At 37.8% G+C, this 16673-nt stretch overlaps 1 protein-coding gene across 5 annotated transcripts in view; it reads left to right on the forward strand.

The window, feature by feature from the left end:
• Positions 1–16673, forward strand: part of il1rapl1b (interleukin 1 receptor accessory protein-like 1b) — a 1405689-nt gene that overhangs the window by 995473 nt on the left and 393543 nt on the right. For all 5 annotated transcript variants that reach the window (XM_043700749.2, XM_087992884.1, XM_087992883.1 and 2 more), the window contains one exon: positions 3412–3486. In XM_043700749.2, the coding sequence (XP_043556684.1) occupies positions 3412–3486 (75 nt within the window). The remainder of the gene's footprint in view (positions 1–3411; positions 3487–16673) is intronic.

Genomic DNA, 16673 nt, shown 5'->3' on the forward strand with positions numbered 1-16673 from the left:
TGTAATTCCTTCTATTGCACCTTTGGAAGGTGGATAGAGCAGGAGAGTCGCCTGGTTATCCATGTGTGTTGTGGAGTGGTTTCCTAACCTCTGGATATAACCTCTAATAAAGCCTGTCCAAGGGAATAAAAAAGCAATGAAAACAGACACATGCACATACTTTGTGTGTTTTATGTGTTATTAGATACAGGAAGGTCCCTAAACTAGAAGCGTTAAATAATAAATTATTGCAGGGTATTTTGTTTGTGTAATCAATATTTTATCATTTACCCCCAATTACTTAAGTGGACAAGGAAGTTGCAGTTTACTGAGCAGAAGGTCACAACATTTTATCTCTATAACATTATCTCTGAAATTTAAAATTGGCCATATAAAGGACATATTAAACATGTAACTCTAGAATTTTTATTTATTTTGTTTAATTGTTCTCTTAAAATAACATGCTTGAACTGTGCAAATTGGGCAAAAGAATCTGCATAGTTATTGTACAGGTCTTTCTTCTGCTTCAGAGACACCATAACTTCACAGGAATAGGGATACATATAACAGGAATATACTCAAGTACAATTGATAAATACAGAAATAATCCAAATTTGAAGACACTCATATCCAATTAATAAAAGCTTTCTTAGCAATAAAAAATGCTCAGTGAGATTATGAATCTATTAACTATTTGATGATTTTGAAACAAAATAACAGAGGGATTTCACCAGGAAATGTATCCATGATGAGAGAAAACTTTTGTCATCTTGGGCTGCACATGTGCACAGCAGACAGTACCATGAGCCCTATAAGATATTTCAATATATGTTCTCTTTAAATGTACACATATTGTAAATCATGGGTTCAATAGATTTAGTGAAGCAATGAAGAATTTCTACAAAACTCACATTGTCATCGATGCCCACATCCCATGAAAGAAAAAAGAAACATCATAGAATCATCGAATCCCTACTGTGTGGAAGCAAGCCATTCACACTGATCCTCTAAAGACAAGCCCACCCAGACCCAGACCCAACCCCGACCCTATCCCTGGAACCTAGCATTTCCTATGGCTAATCCAAACATCCTGCATCCCTGGACTCTACGGGCACTTTAGCATCACAAATCTACCTATTCTACGCATCTCTGCACTGTCGGAAGAAACCCACACAGACAGTTTCTTTTGTAGGAAAGTTGGCATTGAAATTCACAATATTTCATTTTTGTATGGCGAGAGCACAATTATTTGCCTATTTATGGTCTCAAATGACTGCTGAATATTCAGAGATCAGTCCTGTTGAAGCTGGACAATTTTCAAAATCCAGTTACAGGCTTTTGTTAAGGAAGCATGTTGAGGGTTCCAGCCGAAGGCAGGCAGTCCAAATGGGGTTATGATACAAATGAGTCATAATCTCATAGAATGATGGAAGTTGCTCAAATGCACGGTGGCTCAGTGGATAGAACTGCTGCCCCACAACACCAAGGTCCCAGGCTTGATTCCAGCCTTGAGCGACTGTCTGCGTGGAGTTTGCACGTTCTCCCCATATCCTCCCATAGTCCAAGGATGTGCAGGTCAGGTGAATTGGACATGCTAAATTGCCCATAGTGTTAGGTGCATTAGTCTAGAGGGAAATGGGTCTGGGTGGGTTACTCTTTGGAGGGTCAGTGTGGACTAGTTGGGCCAAAGGGCCTGTTTTCACACTGTAGCTAATCTAATCTGAATGAATGATTGTATACCATTCTTTAGCCACTGAAAAGGTCACAGAGACAGCATTGATTCATGTGCACCATCTTGTTACTTCTAGATGTGACAGGTGAACACGTTCCTGGTTAGCCTCCCATATGTTACCCCTTATAAACTTGAGGTCATCCAAAATCCTGCTGCTGTGCCCCAACTCATACCAAATGGCATTCTCCCAACACGTCCGTGTTCACAAGCCTGTACTGCCTCTGTTTAACTACCTTGAATGCAAAATTCTCATCCTTGCTTTCAAACCTCTCCATGATCTTGCCCCCTTTTTATCTCTATAATCCTCTCTAGCCTCACAACCTCACAGATATCAACACCCTGCAAATTCTGTACTTTTGAACAACTCCAATTTTAATCAATCTAACACTGGGACTATACTTCTTGCTAGCTGGATCCCAACATCTCATATTCCTTCCACAAACTTCTCTGCCTCCCTATCTGCCTTTCTTCCTTAAGGGAGCACTTCTAAAACCTAGCTCCTTAACAAAGCTTTTAGTTATCTGCCCTAGTATCTCCTGTATGTTGTGATGTCATATTTTGTTTTATAATGCAATGGGATTTGAGACTTTATTGCAATAAAAGTGCTGTATAAATCTGAGCTTTAGTTATTACGTTAAGTCCCCACAGACTGAAACTATCATAGCTTCATCATCATCTTTAAAATATCCACATTAGCCTGGATTTTGCAGTCAGTCATTTATAGAACAGAAAGAGGTGAATCACCCCATCGAGTCTACACTGGCTCCCAAAGGATCCATTTAATAAGTTCAACTCCCCTACTTGGTCCCTATAACCCTACAAGTTTAATTCCTTCCTTTATGTGACCATCTAATTCTTTTTCGATGTAATTGATTGTTTCTACATTCACCAACCTCATGGGCAGTGAGTTAAAGACCATCCCCCTGCAAGCCTTGTTTAACTTTGTGTCTGCTAGTTCTTGAATAATCAGCCAAGTTTTTCCTTGCCCACTGTCAGTAAACCTGTCAGAATCTTGTACATCTAGAGGTTTCTTTAAAACAAAACAAGTCATGTTGTGCAGCTAGATATTTAAGGCTACTCTGCCAACCTACCAGAGATCTTCCTTTCTGTTACTAGCCTATACTTGGTGTATTGTCTCGTAATGCACACTATCTAATTTCATTCCACTCCCCTTAATATGGTAGATATTTTCTTATGGTTACCTGATTCCTTTCCCAATGTAGTTTTTTGATAACAATTTCTGTGTTGCACCAGTGAAATATTTTTAAAACTTAGTTCTGCTAAAGGATTTTTGAAAGCAATTTTTATCAATTTTCTATTCTCAAATTGAGATTGTAGCTGCCCCTGCCTTATTAGTTTCAATCCACCGTCGCTTTTCAATTTAGCCCTAATGGAATAGCACTGGTAGTGTTTTAATATACGGGAAAATTATCTCTTTTATGCAATTTGAAAAACCTAATTGAGGAATGCTTTTATATTTAAAGCTTCTGATTAGTTTGCAAATATTAACATTTTGGCTGTGGTGTTGTAACACTGGTTTACCTGTTTAATTCCACTGGTTTAAACACGCACACTGTATATATGTGTATATTGTGTAGGTGAGTTATGCCAGATATGTTTGGAGTTATTGCAATCTCATGTGAATCATTGAAAAATGCTTTGTTCCAAGGCATTTAATGTGTGAATATTTTCTCTTACAGCTCCAATGACAGATAAACCACCCAAGTTCCTTTATCCTTTAGAAAACAGGTTAAACCCTGTGGAGGCACAGCTTGGTAAGTCAAAACATTTTTTACATTTTCATGCTATGGATAAAGTAACCTGAGATTTCTCAGAGGATCAGCAATTGTACAATGAATTGCTGCAAGTCCCTTAATGGGAAAGTTTCCTTGTGATAGCCTGCATCAATTTGTCTCCTGTATGTAGGTCACAGGAGCCATTAATGATGATCAGACACAAGACTGCTTAAGTTCGGGCAGATTTCTGCCACAAAAGCCGGAATCAAAAACACATTCTATGCTAGTATTGAGTAATGCCACCAATTTTCAGAAGCAATTACTTACAGAATATATATTTGGACTTTTATATGAGTGATTCATGATTAGTCAGTGTCTTACATACAGAATATGGACCCTTTGGTGACAGTGTTAGAAGCTAACCACTCAGTGATTCCGTAGCCGTTTCATGTTGTTTTTTTCTGTAATTCTTTTCAGCCAGCTTTATCTTATTTTTCTGTTTATTAAATATGATGTAACACTAGCATTAAAATAGTAAAGATTGCTTGTTAGAGATATGAAGTGAATCTTTGGCCCTGTATTGAATAACAAGCTTACAGGATAGCATTTGTAAAAGGCAAATTCGTTACCAGGACTCCATTCTAAAACTGGAATTGATGTAGTCATGATTAGAACTAAGTTCCTTTTGTATAATGTATTCTATATATTTCTGCCTTTTTACAGTTTCTGAAACAGTGCTGATGGCATGACACCAGTCATGTTACTGAGCCTGGGGTGTAATGTATGAATTACAGTTTATAATTAATAATAATAATACTACTCTAATTGTCAGTGTCTGCAAATAATTCAGCTCCCTGATTTTGTTGGTTTCATTAATTTACACATAGCAGTGTAGAAAGGACCCTAATTTGAACTTGTTGCATCCTTTTTAAAGATTTTTCTGGTCATATTTGCTTTTTGCTGTTTGATTTCTCACAAATTAAAACAAAGTGCTTTGCGATTACCTTGAGATAAAATGCAATTTAGATTTTGATCTTGGTCTGTTACTAACCTGGGTTAAAGTTGGATGAATTTTGATTCCAAACTGTGGTAAATCCAGGATATAAAGGTATGTTTTCAGGGGAGCCTGTGTTGAATTAGGGATAATGTGATATATTGCTTTAAAAAGGTGATGAACCCTAAATAAAGTGTTATTATGTATCTTTGCCAAGATTGTGGTCTATCAGGTCTCACTGTTACCATACTTTAATCTCAGACTGTGGTGAACACTGGTTACGGGGCATTATTTCCTTATTAGACCATAAACATGTCCCAATTAAGCAGAGTTGCTGCAATTCATTTTACTGAAGTGATGCAAACAACATTAGGCACCATGTCAAAATAACGAACATGTGAGTGACTTGGTCATTCGATGTTGTATATGTTACATTTACTAAATGGCAAAGTTTGATCATTTAATGGGTTACTTGTATAAAAGCTGGTGTATTATTAAAAGCTAATTTTATATTGCCTGTGCCAATTTGAAAAATGACTTCCAGTTGATTGAGTTTTACTTTCAGTTTTTTCTATTTTTGCCAGACATTTGTCCCTTTTCTGGCAGCAGTATAATCTCAGCAGGAATGGCAATAAGTACTTGGCCAACATTAAATTTTTTACACTCTGTTGCACAGTGGCAGATAGTGCCACAAATACATTGCTAACTCACACCAATCCACAATGTTGTCAGATTCACTGAGAAGGAACGATAGCTTGCAGCATTACTAAGCTAAAGAGACTATTCATTTTCATGTCAGTGCACAAATCCTAAATACTTGTTTTATTATGTGTTTCTCAAAATGGGCCAGTGGCAGATGCATTACTGAAACTGTATTCTTGTTTTATTAGTTACTGAACAAAATCTTTGTTAGCTTGAAGTACCCACAGCGAAATGCATCTTGCATTGGCAATTATGATAAAAAGATGCCTTCGGTTTCTTATCAATCTCAATTACAGAAATATGCATAGAAAGGAGACGAGGAATTGAGCTGTTATCCCAGCAGTTCTCAGTAGCACACTGTTAATGTCTTTATATTAGCTTTTGTTTGGCTTGATAAATATTTATGCTGAGAAAGTACAAATGAATGTCACAGTTGGCATAAAACCACATTAATTATTAACACAAAATGCACTTTTGTGAAAGTACCTTGTGGCAAGGAACAAAACAGAAGAGAAAAAAGAAAAGCACATGAAAGGGAAGATCAAAAGCATATTCCCTGTTTAGTAGGTGTTCTTTAATAATAGAAAATAAATAAATATGAATTGTAGATGATAGCATTATAGATGCTGGCACTGACTTTCATCGATAGGATTATGTTCTCTCAAGCAACAGTTCATACACTCAGTTAAAAATATTTGCCAACAGCACATTAAGTAATTGCTTTGTTAATATTGATTTATTTTCCATGACTTCAATGATGATAGTGATTTCAACTTCCAGTCACCCAGTGGAATGCCTGTGCCATCCACTTGACTCCTGTGGTGTAATGCCCAGTCTATTTCAGGGCCAGGCTATGTAGCATACTTAGGTGTATTGTGTGGCCTGGCTGAACATCATGTTGCAGCTTACTATGCCAGTACAATTATCAGGTGGCAGAAAATTCTTCAAGAGGGCTACAATTCTGTGCCAATGTGCCAATCATAAGCTGTAGCGTTAATGGAAAGCAATATGCAAACTCACAAGGGGCACAACATATGTATTCTAAAAACAAGGGTCCTATAAATTAATGGAAATGTTAATTGGAATATTACTTTTTAGATGGGAAAGCAGAGGTGTGGGTTGAGATTACATTTCACATGTTTCTAAGATTTATTGAAAGAAATGCAGAACAAATGCAAAGGATTAGAGGTATAGAGATGTGCAGCACGAAATAGACACTTTGGTCCAACTCGTCCATGATGACCAAATCTCCTAAATTAATCTAGTCCCATCCAGATGCCTTTTAAATGTTGTAATTGTACCAGCCTCTATCATTTTCTGTGGCAGCTCATTCCATACTTGCACCACCTCTGTGTGAAAAAATTGCCCCTTATGTCCCTTTTAAATCTTTCCCCTCTCATCCTCACTTATGCTCGCTAGTTCTCTCTTCCCCCAACCCAGGAAAAAGACTTTGTCTATTTACCCTATCCATGCACCTCATGATTTTATAAACCTCCATAAGGTCACCCCTGAGCCTCCGACGCTCCAGGAAAAACAGCCCCAGCCTATTCAGCCTCTCTCTATAGCTCAAACCCTCCAACCCTGGCAACATCCTTGCATATATTTTCCGAACCCTTTCAAGTTTCACAACATCTGTCTGATAGGTGGGAGACCAGAACTGCACACAATATTCCAAAAGTTGCCGAACCAAAGTCCTGTACAGCCGCAACATGACCTCCCAACTGTTACACTTAATTCCTAGAACTTTCACTGATCTTCTCAAAACCTGACATAATAGGCTAAAAATGCTACGTACTGCAATTTGCAAGCGTTATCACTGTGGGAGACTGACCTTTCCTCCCTTTCCAATAAATTCTGAATAGAAATAATTTTTTGAGTTTGCCACTCTGTCAGTGAATTTCACACAGTTGGAGAACATATTAGAAATTCGAATCGTACCTTGAACACAATGCATGTTTCATATGAACTATCAGAAACATCATTTCCTGTGTACATCCAAATTTCCTGCTAGGCATTGTCCATGGGAAAGTCTGTCAAGGTGAAACTATAATGTGAAATTTACCCTGTCAGATAATTTCTTTTTTCTGTTCATCTTTGATGTTAGGATGTTCTAAACTGCTTTCATGAAGGCTTATATGAGAATGTACATACTGTATATATGCCATTTGGTACATTAAAATGGTGAAATTGAATGTGCATATACTGTGTATATACCATGTGCTGCTTTATAATGGTGAAATTGAATGTCTTTTACTTGATTGAACCAATGGTTTCGGACAAATGCTCAGTAAATGCTTAGTTCTTGAAAGTAAATTTGCATCTAATTCTGATCTTGTGGCCATTTTATTATAACTTAGCTACCTACCCTAAAGAGAAGCTATGGTGAACAAATTTTTTACATGCTGTATATCGGTTGAAGGATTAAATTGACATAAAACAAATCAATTTGCATTGTGAAGCTCTGTACACAATGGTCAGCTGAAATAGACCCAATGTCATATCGGCCCAAGTCCACTGCTGCCTAAACTGGGTCATGGTACAGCAGTTCTGACAGATGCCTTGTGCTAGTGAGAAGTTGAAAACTGTTTCATAACTCTGATCTGAAATTGGTCAAAAATGGGCAGTGCTTACAGTCTGCAAATTTGCGAGAGTGTGATGCTGGAAAAGCACATTAGGTCTGGCAGCATCTGAGGAGCAGGGCCCATATCCTTCTAAACCCTTCCTATTCATGTACCCATCCAGATGACTTTTAAGTATTGTGTTTATACCAGCTTCCCACCACTTCCTCTGGAAGCTTGTTCCATACATGCATCATCCTCTGCATTAAAATGTTGCCCCTTAGGTCCCTTTTCAATCTTTCCAACCTCATCTTACCCCTATGCTCTCAAGTTCTGGACTTGCCTACCCTGGGAAAAGACCTTGGCTATTCGCCCTATCTGTGCCCCTCATGATTTTATAAACTTCAATAAGGTCACCCCTCAGTCTCTGATGTTCCAGGGAAAATAGCCCTAGCCTATTCAGCCTCTTCCGTTAGCTCAAACCCTCCAACGCTGGCAATATCCTTGTAAATCTTTTCTGAACGCTTTCAAGTTACCCAGAACTGTAAGACCAGAATTGTATGCAGTATTCCAAAAGTGGTCTTCGTAAAGTAATTTTGTGTTCAACTGAGAGCTGCATTGGAGCTGCCCACAGACCAGTGAGTTTCACAGTAAATATCTGACCACCTTTTTTAGAAGGGTATTAGAGTCAAGGCACCTTGTCTCAAGGCTGAAAACTCATTTTTACTCCATATTTGTAACCAACAAATATCATTGGGGTATCTTTGGATTGCTTAAAAGCACAAAGGATCTGTCATTTCTCATGGAAACCAGAACAGAGGCAGGATATGATAACATGAAGGAAATGAATGATCCTGTGCCTGAATGTGAGCTTTGTATTGTTGTAACCACTCAAAATTGAGATGCTGTCAAGTGCTGTTATGTCAAATACTTAGTTTGAGTTTATTCCATTCTGGAAAAGCTGGAAAACTTTGGTTTTCAGGGGGTTTTTTACATTATAAAATGATAGATCTCTAATTACCATTTATGTATCAAACTAAGAAGTATAGATCTACATCCGGAGTCTTGGTAAATGCAACTTTGCAAATCAGTGTGAATACATGCTATTTTTCTTCAATTGTCACTCTTGCTGTTCCCAGTCAAGTAAACAAGTACATATCTTCAGGATGAGATGGGCGAATCAATTTCTTAGCTTTCCCACTCATTAAATGCTTTTGCAATCATATTGCAAAAATGTAACAAGGAAGTGCGTCTAATTAAAGTTTTATCCCATGTGCTACAGAAGTAACATTTCTCTTAATAGAACCCTAGCTCTGCAGAAAAGACAATCAAACTTGCCATAGGTCAACTCTGTGGTTTAGCAAATAGTCATATTGAATAAACAGATCTCAAATTCATTGTCATTCTATCTAGAACAATAGATATTTCCTAGGTTTTGCCAAGGTTAATTGACATTTGCTGCTACTTTTAACCATTCTAGAGCCAAGAACCACATTTTGATTCTTCAATTGGTATATTGTGATGCGTTACTAACATCTAATGCATGTTTTATGTCATGTATGATTAAATAAAAACATTTAGATAGTAATGTTGAAATTCAGGTTTATTAGTAACAAAAATAAAGATAAAATAATTGATTTCTAACATCTTTGTTAATCTGTAAAGCACTAATCAATGTTTTAATCACCAGACGTCATGCATACTCTAAAAGCGTCTGTACTCCATGATTGTGATTAAACTGTGGTTTTGTGGGCAATTCTCTGAATAGACTTTTCCTTATATGATTATTTCTAGAAAAACAGAAATGAGGTTAGATGAGTTTATTTTCAGAACACAGTTATTAGAACATGGCATTGTTGTTTGTTGTCACAGGGACAGTGTAATCATTTCAAAGGAAATTGGGTAACAATTTGGAAAAATGTATACGCTGGGTAAAAGGAGGGATAATTACCTGGAGCAAATAGGCCCATTCAGGTGTAAACACGAACATATGTCACATCTTTCTCTGTCACCTGTTTCATTATTAAAATTAAAAGCCCTGATTTTAATTTCTGAATGCCTGATGTGACTGAGGATGCAATAGTTGTGGTGACCTTTTTACACAATACTCGCTTACCTTGTGTTGCCCACCATTTATACAGGCATGCCCTAGTCAGCGAGAGAAGGTTACAATCCAGACAGAAGAGGGTCTCATTGATACTCAAATAATACACTATTGTGCAATTTAGACACCAACTATATTTTAACTTGCTGACAGCTGTGTTCATGCTTGATACCAGAAGAATCAGTGGCCCAGCAAATTACTAAAATAAGCAGTTACATTTTTAAAGATTTTTCTGTGATCCAGAAAGCATATGCCTGCAAACTTCTCGAAATGAAATTTGAGACTCCAAACTTCACTGCCCAATGCCAGTTACTTACTCCTGACAGCTGCTTGAATGAATTCCCAACTGAGGTCACCTTGCCCAACTACAACCTCCAGCCGAGGTGCCATTGAAACCAATGGGAATCATGTCTTGTATATTCAAATCAGAATTGGAATGACTAGGCTTCCATCTGGCAAGTTGAGTTGAACGTGATGTCCAATTAGCTGCACCCTCAAATCAATCCTAGTTTGAATTGGGATTCATAATTCTATGCAATAACACAAGACCCCCACCTCCATCAATGTTCCACAGCTAATAAACCATGACTAAAAACCCAAATGCATATTGGGCATAAAATCTGTCAGAGAACACAGGAAAAAAAAGGAGAACTTGAAAATAATTCCTACTTCTCTCAACTATGGCTTCTAAGTCATAATTAAATAATTTTAGCAAACTGTCAGGAATTAAATTATTGCAAGGTTTGGATGATAGAATCAACATCTGGTACTGCTTAATTAAAATAAATTAATTGTATACAACTTTTATATATTCCTAGATTAATTGCATCTTTTCATCCACATTCATATCTCACTACTACACTAAATTAAAATATGGTAATTATCTACAACATTTTCCTAATTCTAATGCTGCAATAAAACTCATGTGTTTTTCTATTTCATGTCTATATTGTAACTGATGATTTATTTCCTAAACACATCTTCAGTTTCCATTCCTCTCTGAACCAAATTAACAGCTGTTAGTTCATTTGCCAATATTGACACTATAACATTCCAGAAATGGGAGGTGACAGAGTTTTGAACTATTTTAATTATCAATGTCGCTGAAATCACATATTTTCACTATTTCTAGTGTTTCCCGACCTAAAAAGAAGTATGTTTTCTATTCTTGTTAGATCTAAAGTGAATGGAGTGGCAATCATCGACTTTGAAATTAATTTGTCATTGTTTGGCTATTGCAGATTGATTGACTATGTGTTTATTATTTTCTACTTCCATTTACACTACAATTTCCTATTTTTTTTCCCCATTGGTAATCTTAGATATGTGGGGCTGTTATATTTCTGCAATATTTAGTGCTGGGTACCTTATTGGGGCAGAATTTGTCAGGTGCATCTGGGAGGGTTTCTTGAAATAATACATAGATAGTCCAACTAGGAAAGGGGCCTTACTAGACCTTGTATTGGGGAATGAGCCTGGCCAGGTGACCAAAGCTTCAGTGAGGGAGCATTTTGGTAACAGTGACCATAATTCCGTAAATTTTAAGATATTTAAGAGAAGGATAAGACTGGTCTATGGGTGAAGTGCTAAATTGGGGGAAGGCTAATTACAACAGTATTAAGCAGAAAGTGGAGAAATTTAAGTGGGGTGGCTACTTGATGATTAATCCACATCTGTCATGTGGAAGTCTTTTAAATTCCAGATGATCAGATTTTGGGACCAGCATGCTCCTGTGAGGATGAAAGATAAGGTTTGCAATGTTCATGAATCCTGGATGACAAGGGACATTGTAAATTTAGTCAAAAAGGAAAAGGAGGCATATGTAAGGTTTAGGAAACTCAAATCAAACAAGGCTCTTGAGAAATTTAAAGGAAGTGAGCAAGAAATTAAACAACTGTGAGGAGGGTTAAATGGGGCCAAAGGATGTCCTTGGCTACCTGATGAAGGAGCAGACTCCGAAAGCTTGTACTTCCAAGTAATCCTGTTGGACTATAACCTGGTATTATGTGATTTTTAACTTTGTCCACCCCAGTCCAACATCGGCACCACCACATCTTGGTAAGTTGGATTAAGGTGAATCTAAGCCATTTTACATGTATATTAGGCGCAAGAGGGTAGCTAGGGAAAGGGTAAGTACACTCAAGCACAAAGGAGAGAATGCATGCATGGAAACAAAAATTAATTGGATGAGGTTCTTCATGAATACATCACATTGATATTCTCCATGGAGAAGGGAATGGATGATAGTAAGATTAGGGAGGAGTATATTGATATTCTGGGGCATCAATATTATGAAGGAGAGTTGGCTTTCTTGAAAAACATTCAGGTAGATAAACCCAGGGCCACATGGGGTCTATCCCAGGATACTGAGAGACGCAAGTGAGGAGATTTTTGTGTCCTCTTTAGACACTGGTAAGGTCCTTGGAGAATGGAGAATAACCAGTGTTGTTCCTTTGTTTGAGAAGGGCAACGGGGATAATCCAGGAAATTATCAGAGAAGATTCTTAGGGACAGGATTTGCTCACATTTGGAACAAAATATGGATTAACAATAGTCATCATGACCGGGGAGGTCATATCTCACAAATTTTAGTCGGTTTTTTTGAGGAAATGAAGGTGATGATTGATGAGGATAGGGCAGTGGATATTATCTATATGGACTTTACTGAAGCATTTGACAAAGTCCATCATGGTAGGCTGATCAGGAAGGTTAAGACATATGGGATCCCCAGTGAGCTGGTACATTGGATACAAAATTGGCTCAGTCATAGAAGACCAAGGATAGTTGAGGAGGGCTTTTTTGATGAGAGTTCTGTGACCAGTGGTGTTCCGCAAGGATCAATGCTGGAACCTTTGTTGATTTGGGTGGTCAAATGCAAAAGGAATGTATAAAGTAAATGATAGGACCATTAGGAGTATTAATCCATGGATGGATCTGAGGGTGCAAGTTCATAGCTCCCTGAAAGTGGCAACACAATTAGATAAGGTGTTAAAGATGGTGTACGGTATTTCTGGCTTCATTGATTGGGACGTTGAGTAGAAAAGTTGGTAAGTCACATTGCAACTGTATAAAACTTCACTCAGGCTACATTAGAAGTATTATACACAGGTCTGGTTGCCACAGTATGGGAGGATATAGAGGTTTTGAAGAGAGTGCAATGTCTCTACTTTTTCAGGAGGCTAAGGAAATTCAACGTGTCCACAAGGACTCTGACCAATCTTTAGAGATGCATCACAGAAAGCATCCTATCCTGATACATCACAGCGTGGTATGGCAACTGCTCTTCCCAAGTCCACAACAAACAACAGAGTTCTGAACACAGCTCAGTCAATCATGCAAACCAGCCTTCTTTTCATTGACTCTGTCTATAATTTCCATTGCCTCGGGAAAGCAGCCAATATAATCAAATATCCCTCCGACTCTGGTTATACTCTTCCACGCTCTTCCATTGGGCAGTGTATATAAAGTTTGATTGCATGTACGAGTAGATTCAAGAATGGGTTCTTCCCCTCTGTTAACAGACTTTTGAATGGACCTCCCAACTGTTAATTCAATTTCTCTCTTTTTGCACCTTCTATGCAGCTATAACACAGTATTCTGCATCTATTCTGCTCCCCTGGTGTCTTTTCTATGGTAATATTTGCCTGTATGGCATACAAAACAACACTTTTCACTGTATCCCAGTACATGTGGTGACAATCGATTAATCAATCAAAAGAGGTTTCCTGGATTGGACTGTGTTAGCTATAAAGAGAGGTTGGACTAAGTTGGATTGTTATCACAAGAGTGTGGGAGACTGAGGGGTAAGCTAATAGAAATATATAAAATTAAGAGATGCATGGATAAGATTGATAGTCAGAATCTTTTTCTCCATGGTGAAAATGTCATATACTAGGGCACAAAGGCTTAAGTTGAAAGGGGAAATGTTTAAAGGAGATGTGTGTGACAAGTTTTGTACATAGATGGTGGTAGAAATGCACTACCAGGGGAAGTGCGAGAAGCAAGATATGATAGTAATGTTTAAGAGGCATTTAGATAGGCATACAAAGAGGCAGGGAATCAAGGGAAATGGACCATGTACAGGCAGTGGACATTAGTTTACAATGGCAACATAGTTAGCACAAATATGGTGGGCCATAGGAACTAATCCTGTGCTGTACTGTTCTATGTTCTGCGCAATTATCTAGGCTATTGATAATTATGTTGTAGAGTTAAGACCCCAAAACACATGTAAGCATCAATTTTTACTCTCCAATGGAGGCACACCTACAAAGTGGATATACAAGAAACCATGAGGTCCATTAAGTGTCATTTCTGACCATTATTTCAAAGGGTTAGAAAATCCATTGTAAATATTCTAGGATTTGTGTTATGTTACTATGCAGGAGCACAATGTCATAAAAGTCACTTTTCATTATATTTATTTGCAATGCAGTCTTATGGTTATTTAACAATGGTTCCTAATACAGATTTTGACCTTAAGGACTTCAATTGGAAGATAAAACATTCATCAACAATGTCCATTCCAACATTAAGTTGAAAACCCTCTGTTAAATTGCACTGTATTTGTTACATGTATAGAATCAGTCATGAAATACTAGTCCTGCAAGAAAGTTTAAAATGTGAGTCATGAACAAATTCTATCTAATCGGCAAATTGTGCTTTCTGTTTTGGTGAATGTTGAAGTATGTGTGACTGACTGCTACAATTTTACCAATTTAAATATTCAATAAATTACTTTGCCTTTAATTCACTTTCCTACAGATGTAGAGTGCTAACTATAGCTTTCAATCTTGCCACACAGGATGAATCTGGGGCTATTCTTAATACTTTCCGACGTGCTTTTGTTCTTCTATTAAGTGCAACACAAGGACCATTTTGATCATTTGTCTTACATCATTTCTATCCTTTCCCTTCCTGTTGGAAGCAGTTAATAGATTCTGCAATTCAGAGAATGCCTTTAATTAGTTTTCTTGATAACAAAAATGCACCAATGATTTGAAATCACTTCATAATTAGAATGAACGCATTTGTTGATATCAAATTGTTTTGTCTATTTTAACAATATTAGTAAATAGTTTACTTTAAATAGTGTAAAACCTTGTTGATGTTTTGATTAAATACTTTTCATGCAAACATGTTCACCACAAACATCAGACAGTATAATGTCAAACCAGCAGCTTATTAAAATAGCGAGCTTAAAAGGTCATGCAATCATTTTGATTGCTGCTTTGTTTAGTACAATAATCATCAAGATGATTCAAAGTCTGTTGTCAGGCAACATTTTTAAATGGATAACATGACTTATTTATCTCAGAAACTGTTGAATAATTAAATCACAACAACTTTGATCACACTCTCTGTTCCACCATCCTATTTCAAAATTAAATAGATTCATAGAGTCATAGAGATGTACAGCATGGAAACAGACCCTTCGGTCCAATCTGTCCATGCCGACCAGATATCCCAACACAAAGTAGTCCCACCTGCCAACATCCGGCCCATATCCCTCCAAACCCTTCCTATTTATATACCCATCCAAATGCCTCTTAAATGTTGCAATTGTACCAGCTTCCACCACATCCTCTGGCAGCTCATTCCATACACGTACCACCTCTGCATGAAAAGGTTACCCGTAGGTCTCTTTTATATCTTTCCCCTCTCACCCTAAATCTATGCCCTCTAGTTCTGGACTCCCCGATCCTAGGGAAAAGACTTTGGTCTATTTATCCAATCCATGTCCCTCATAATTTTGTAAACCTCTATAAGGTCACCCCTCAGCCTCCGATGCTCCAGGGAAACCAGCCCCAGCCTGGTCAGCCTCTCCCTATAGCTCAAATCCTCCAACGCTGGCAACATCCTTATAAATCTTTTCTGAACCCTTTCAAGTTTCACAACATCTTTCCAATAGGAAGGAGATCATAATTTCATGCAACATTCCAACAGTGGCCTAACCAATGTCCTGTACAGGCGCAACATGTCCTCCCAACTCCTGTACTCAATACTCTGACCAATAAAGGAAAGCATACCAAACACCTTCTTCACTATCCTATCTACCTGCGACTCCACTTTCAAGGAGCTATGAACCTGCACTCCAAGGTCTCTTTGTTCAGCAACACTCCCTAGGACCTTACCATTAACTGTGTAAGTCCTGCTAAGATTTGCTTTCGAAAAATGCAGCAGCTCGCATTTATCTGAATTAAACTCCATCTGCCACTTCTCAGCCCATTGGCCCATCTGGTCCAGATACTGTTGTAATCTGAGATAATCCTGGGGATTTATCTACCTTTAACCGTTTCAAGACATCCAGCACTTCGTCCTCTGTAAACTGGACATTTTGCAAGATGTCACCATCTATTTCCCTACAGTCTATATCTTCCATATCCTTTTCCACAGTAAATACTGATGCAAAATATTCATTTAGTATCTCCCCCATTTTCTGTGGCTCCACACAAAGGCCGCCTTGCTGATCTTTGAGGGGCCCTATTCTCTCACTGGTTACCATTTTATTCTTAATATATTTGTAAAAACCCTTTGGATTCTCCTTAATTCTGTTTGCCAAAGCTATCTCATGTCCCCTTTTTGCCCTCCTGATTTCCTTCTTAAGTATACTCCTACCTCCTTTATACTCTTCTTAGGATTCACTCGATCTATCCTGTCAATACCTGACATATGCTTCCTTCTTTTTCTTAACCAAACCCTCAATTTCTTTAGTCATCCAGCATTCCCTATACCTACCAGCCTTCCCTGTCACCCTGACAGGAATATACTTTCTCTGGATTCTTGTTATCTCATTTCTGAAGGCCTCCCATTTTCCAGCCGTCCCTTTACCTGCGAATGTCTGCCTCCAATCAGCTTTCAAAAGTTC

This window comes from Chiloscyllium plagiosum, unplaced genomic scaffold (genome assembly GCF_037043375.1).
Source record: "Chiloscyllium plagiosum isolate Xiang-an unplaced genomic scaffold, Cpla_swu_hap1 HiC_scaffold_12, whole genome shotgun sequence".
NCBI classification, from domain to species: domain Eukaryota; kingdom Metazoa; phylum Chordata; class Chondrichthyes; order Orectolobiformes; family Hemiscylliidae; genus Chiloscyllium; species Chiloscyllium plagiosum.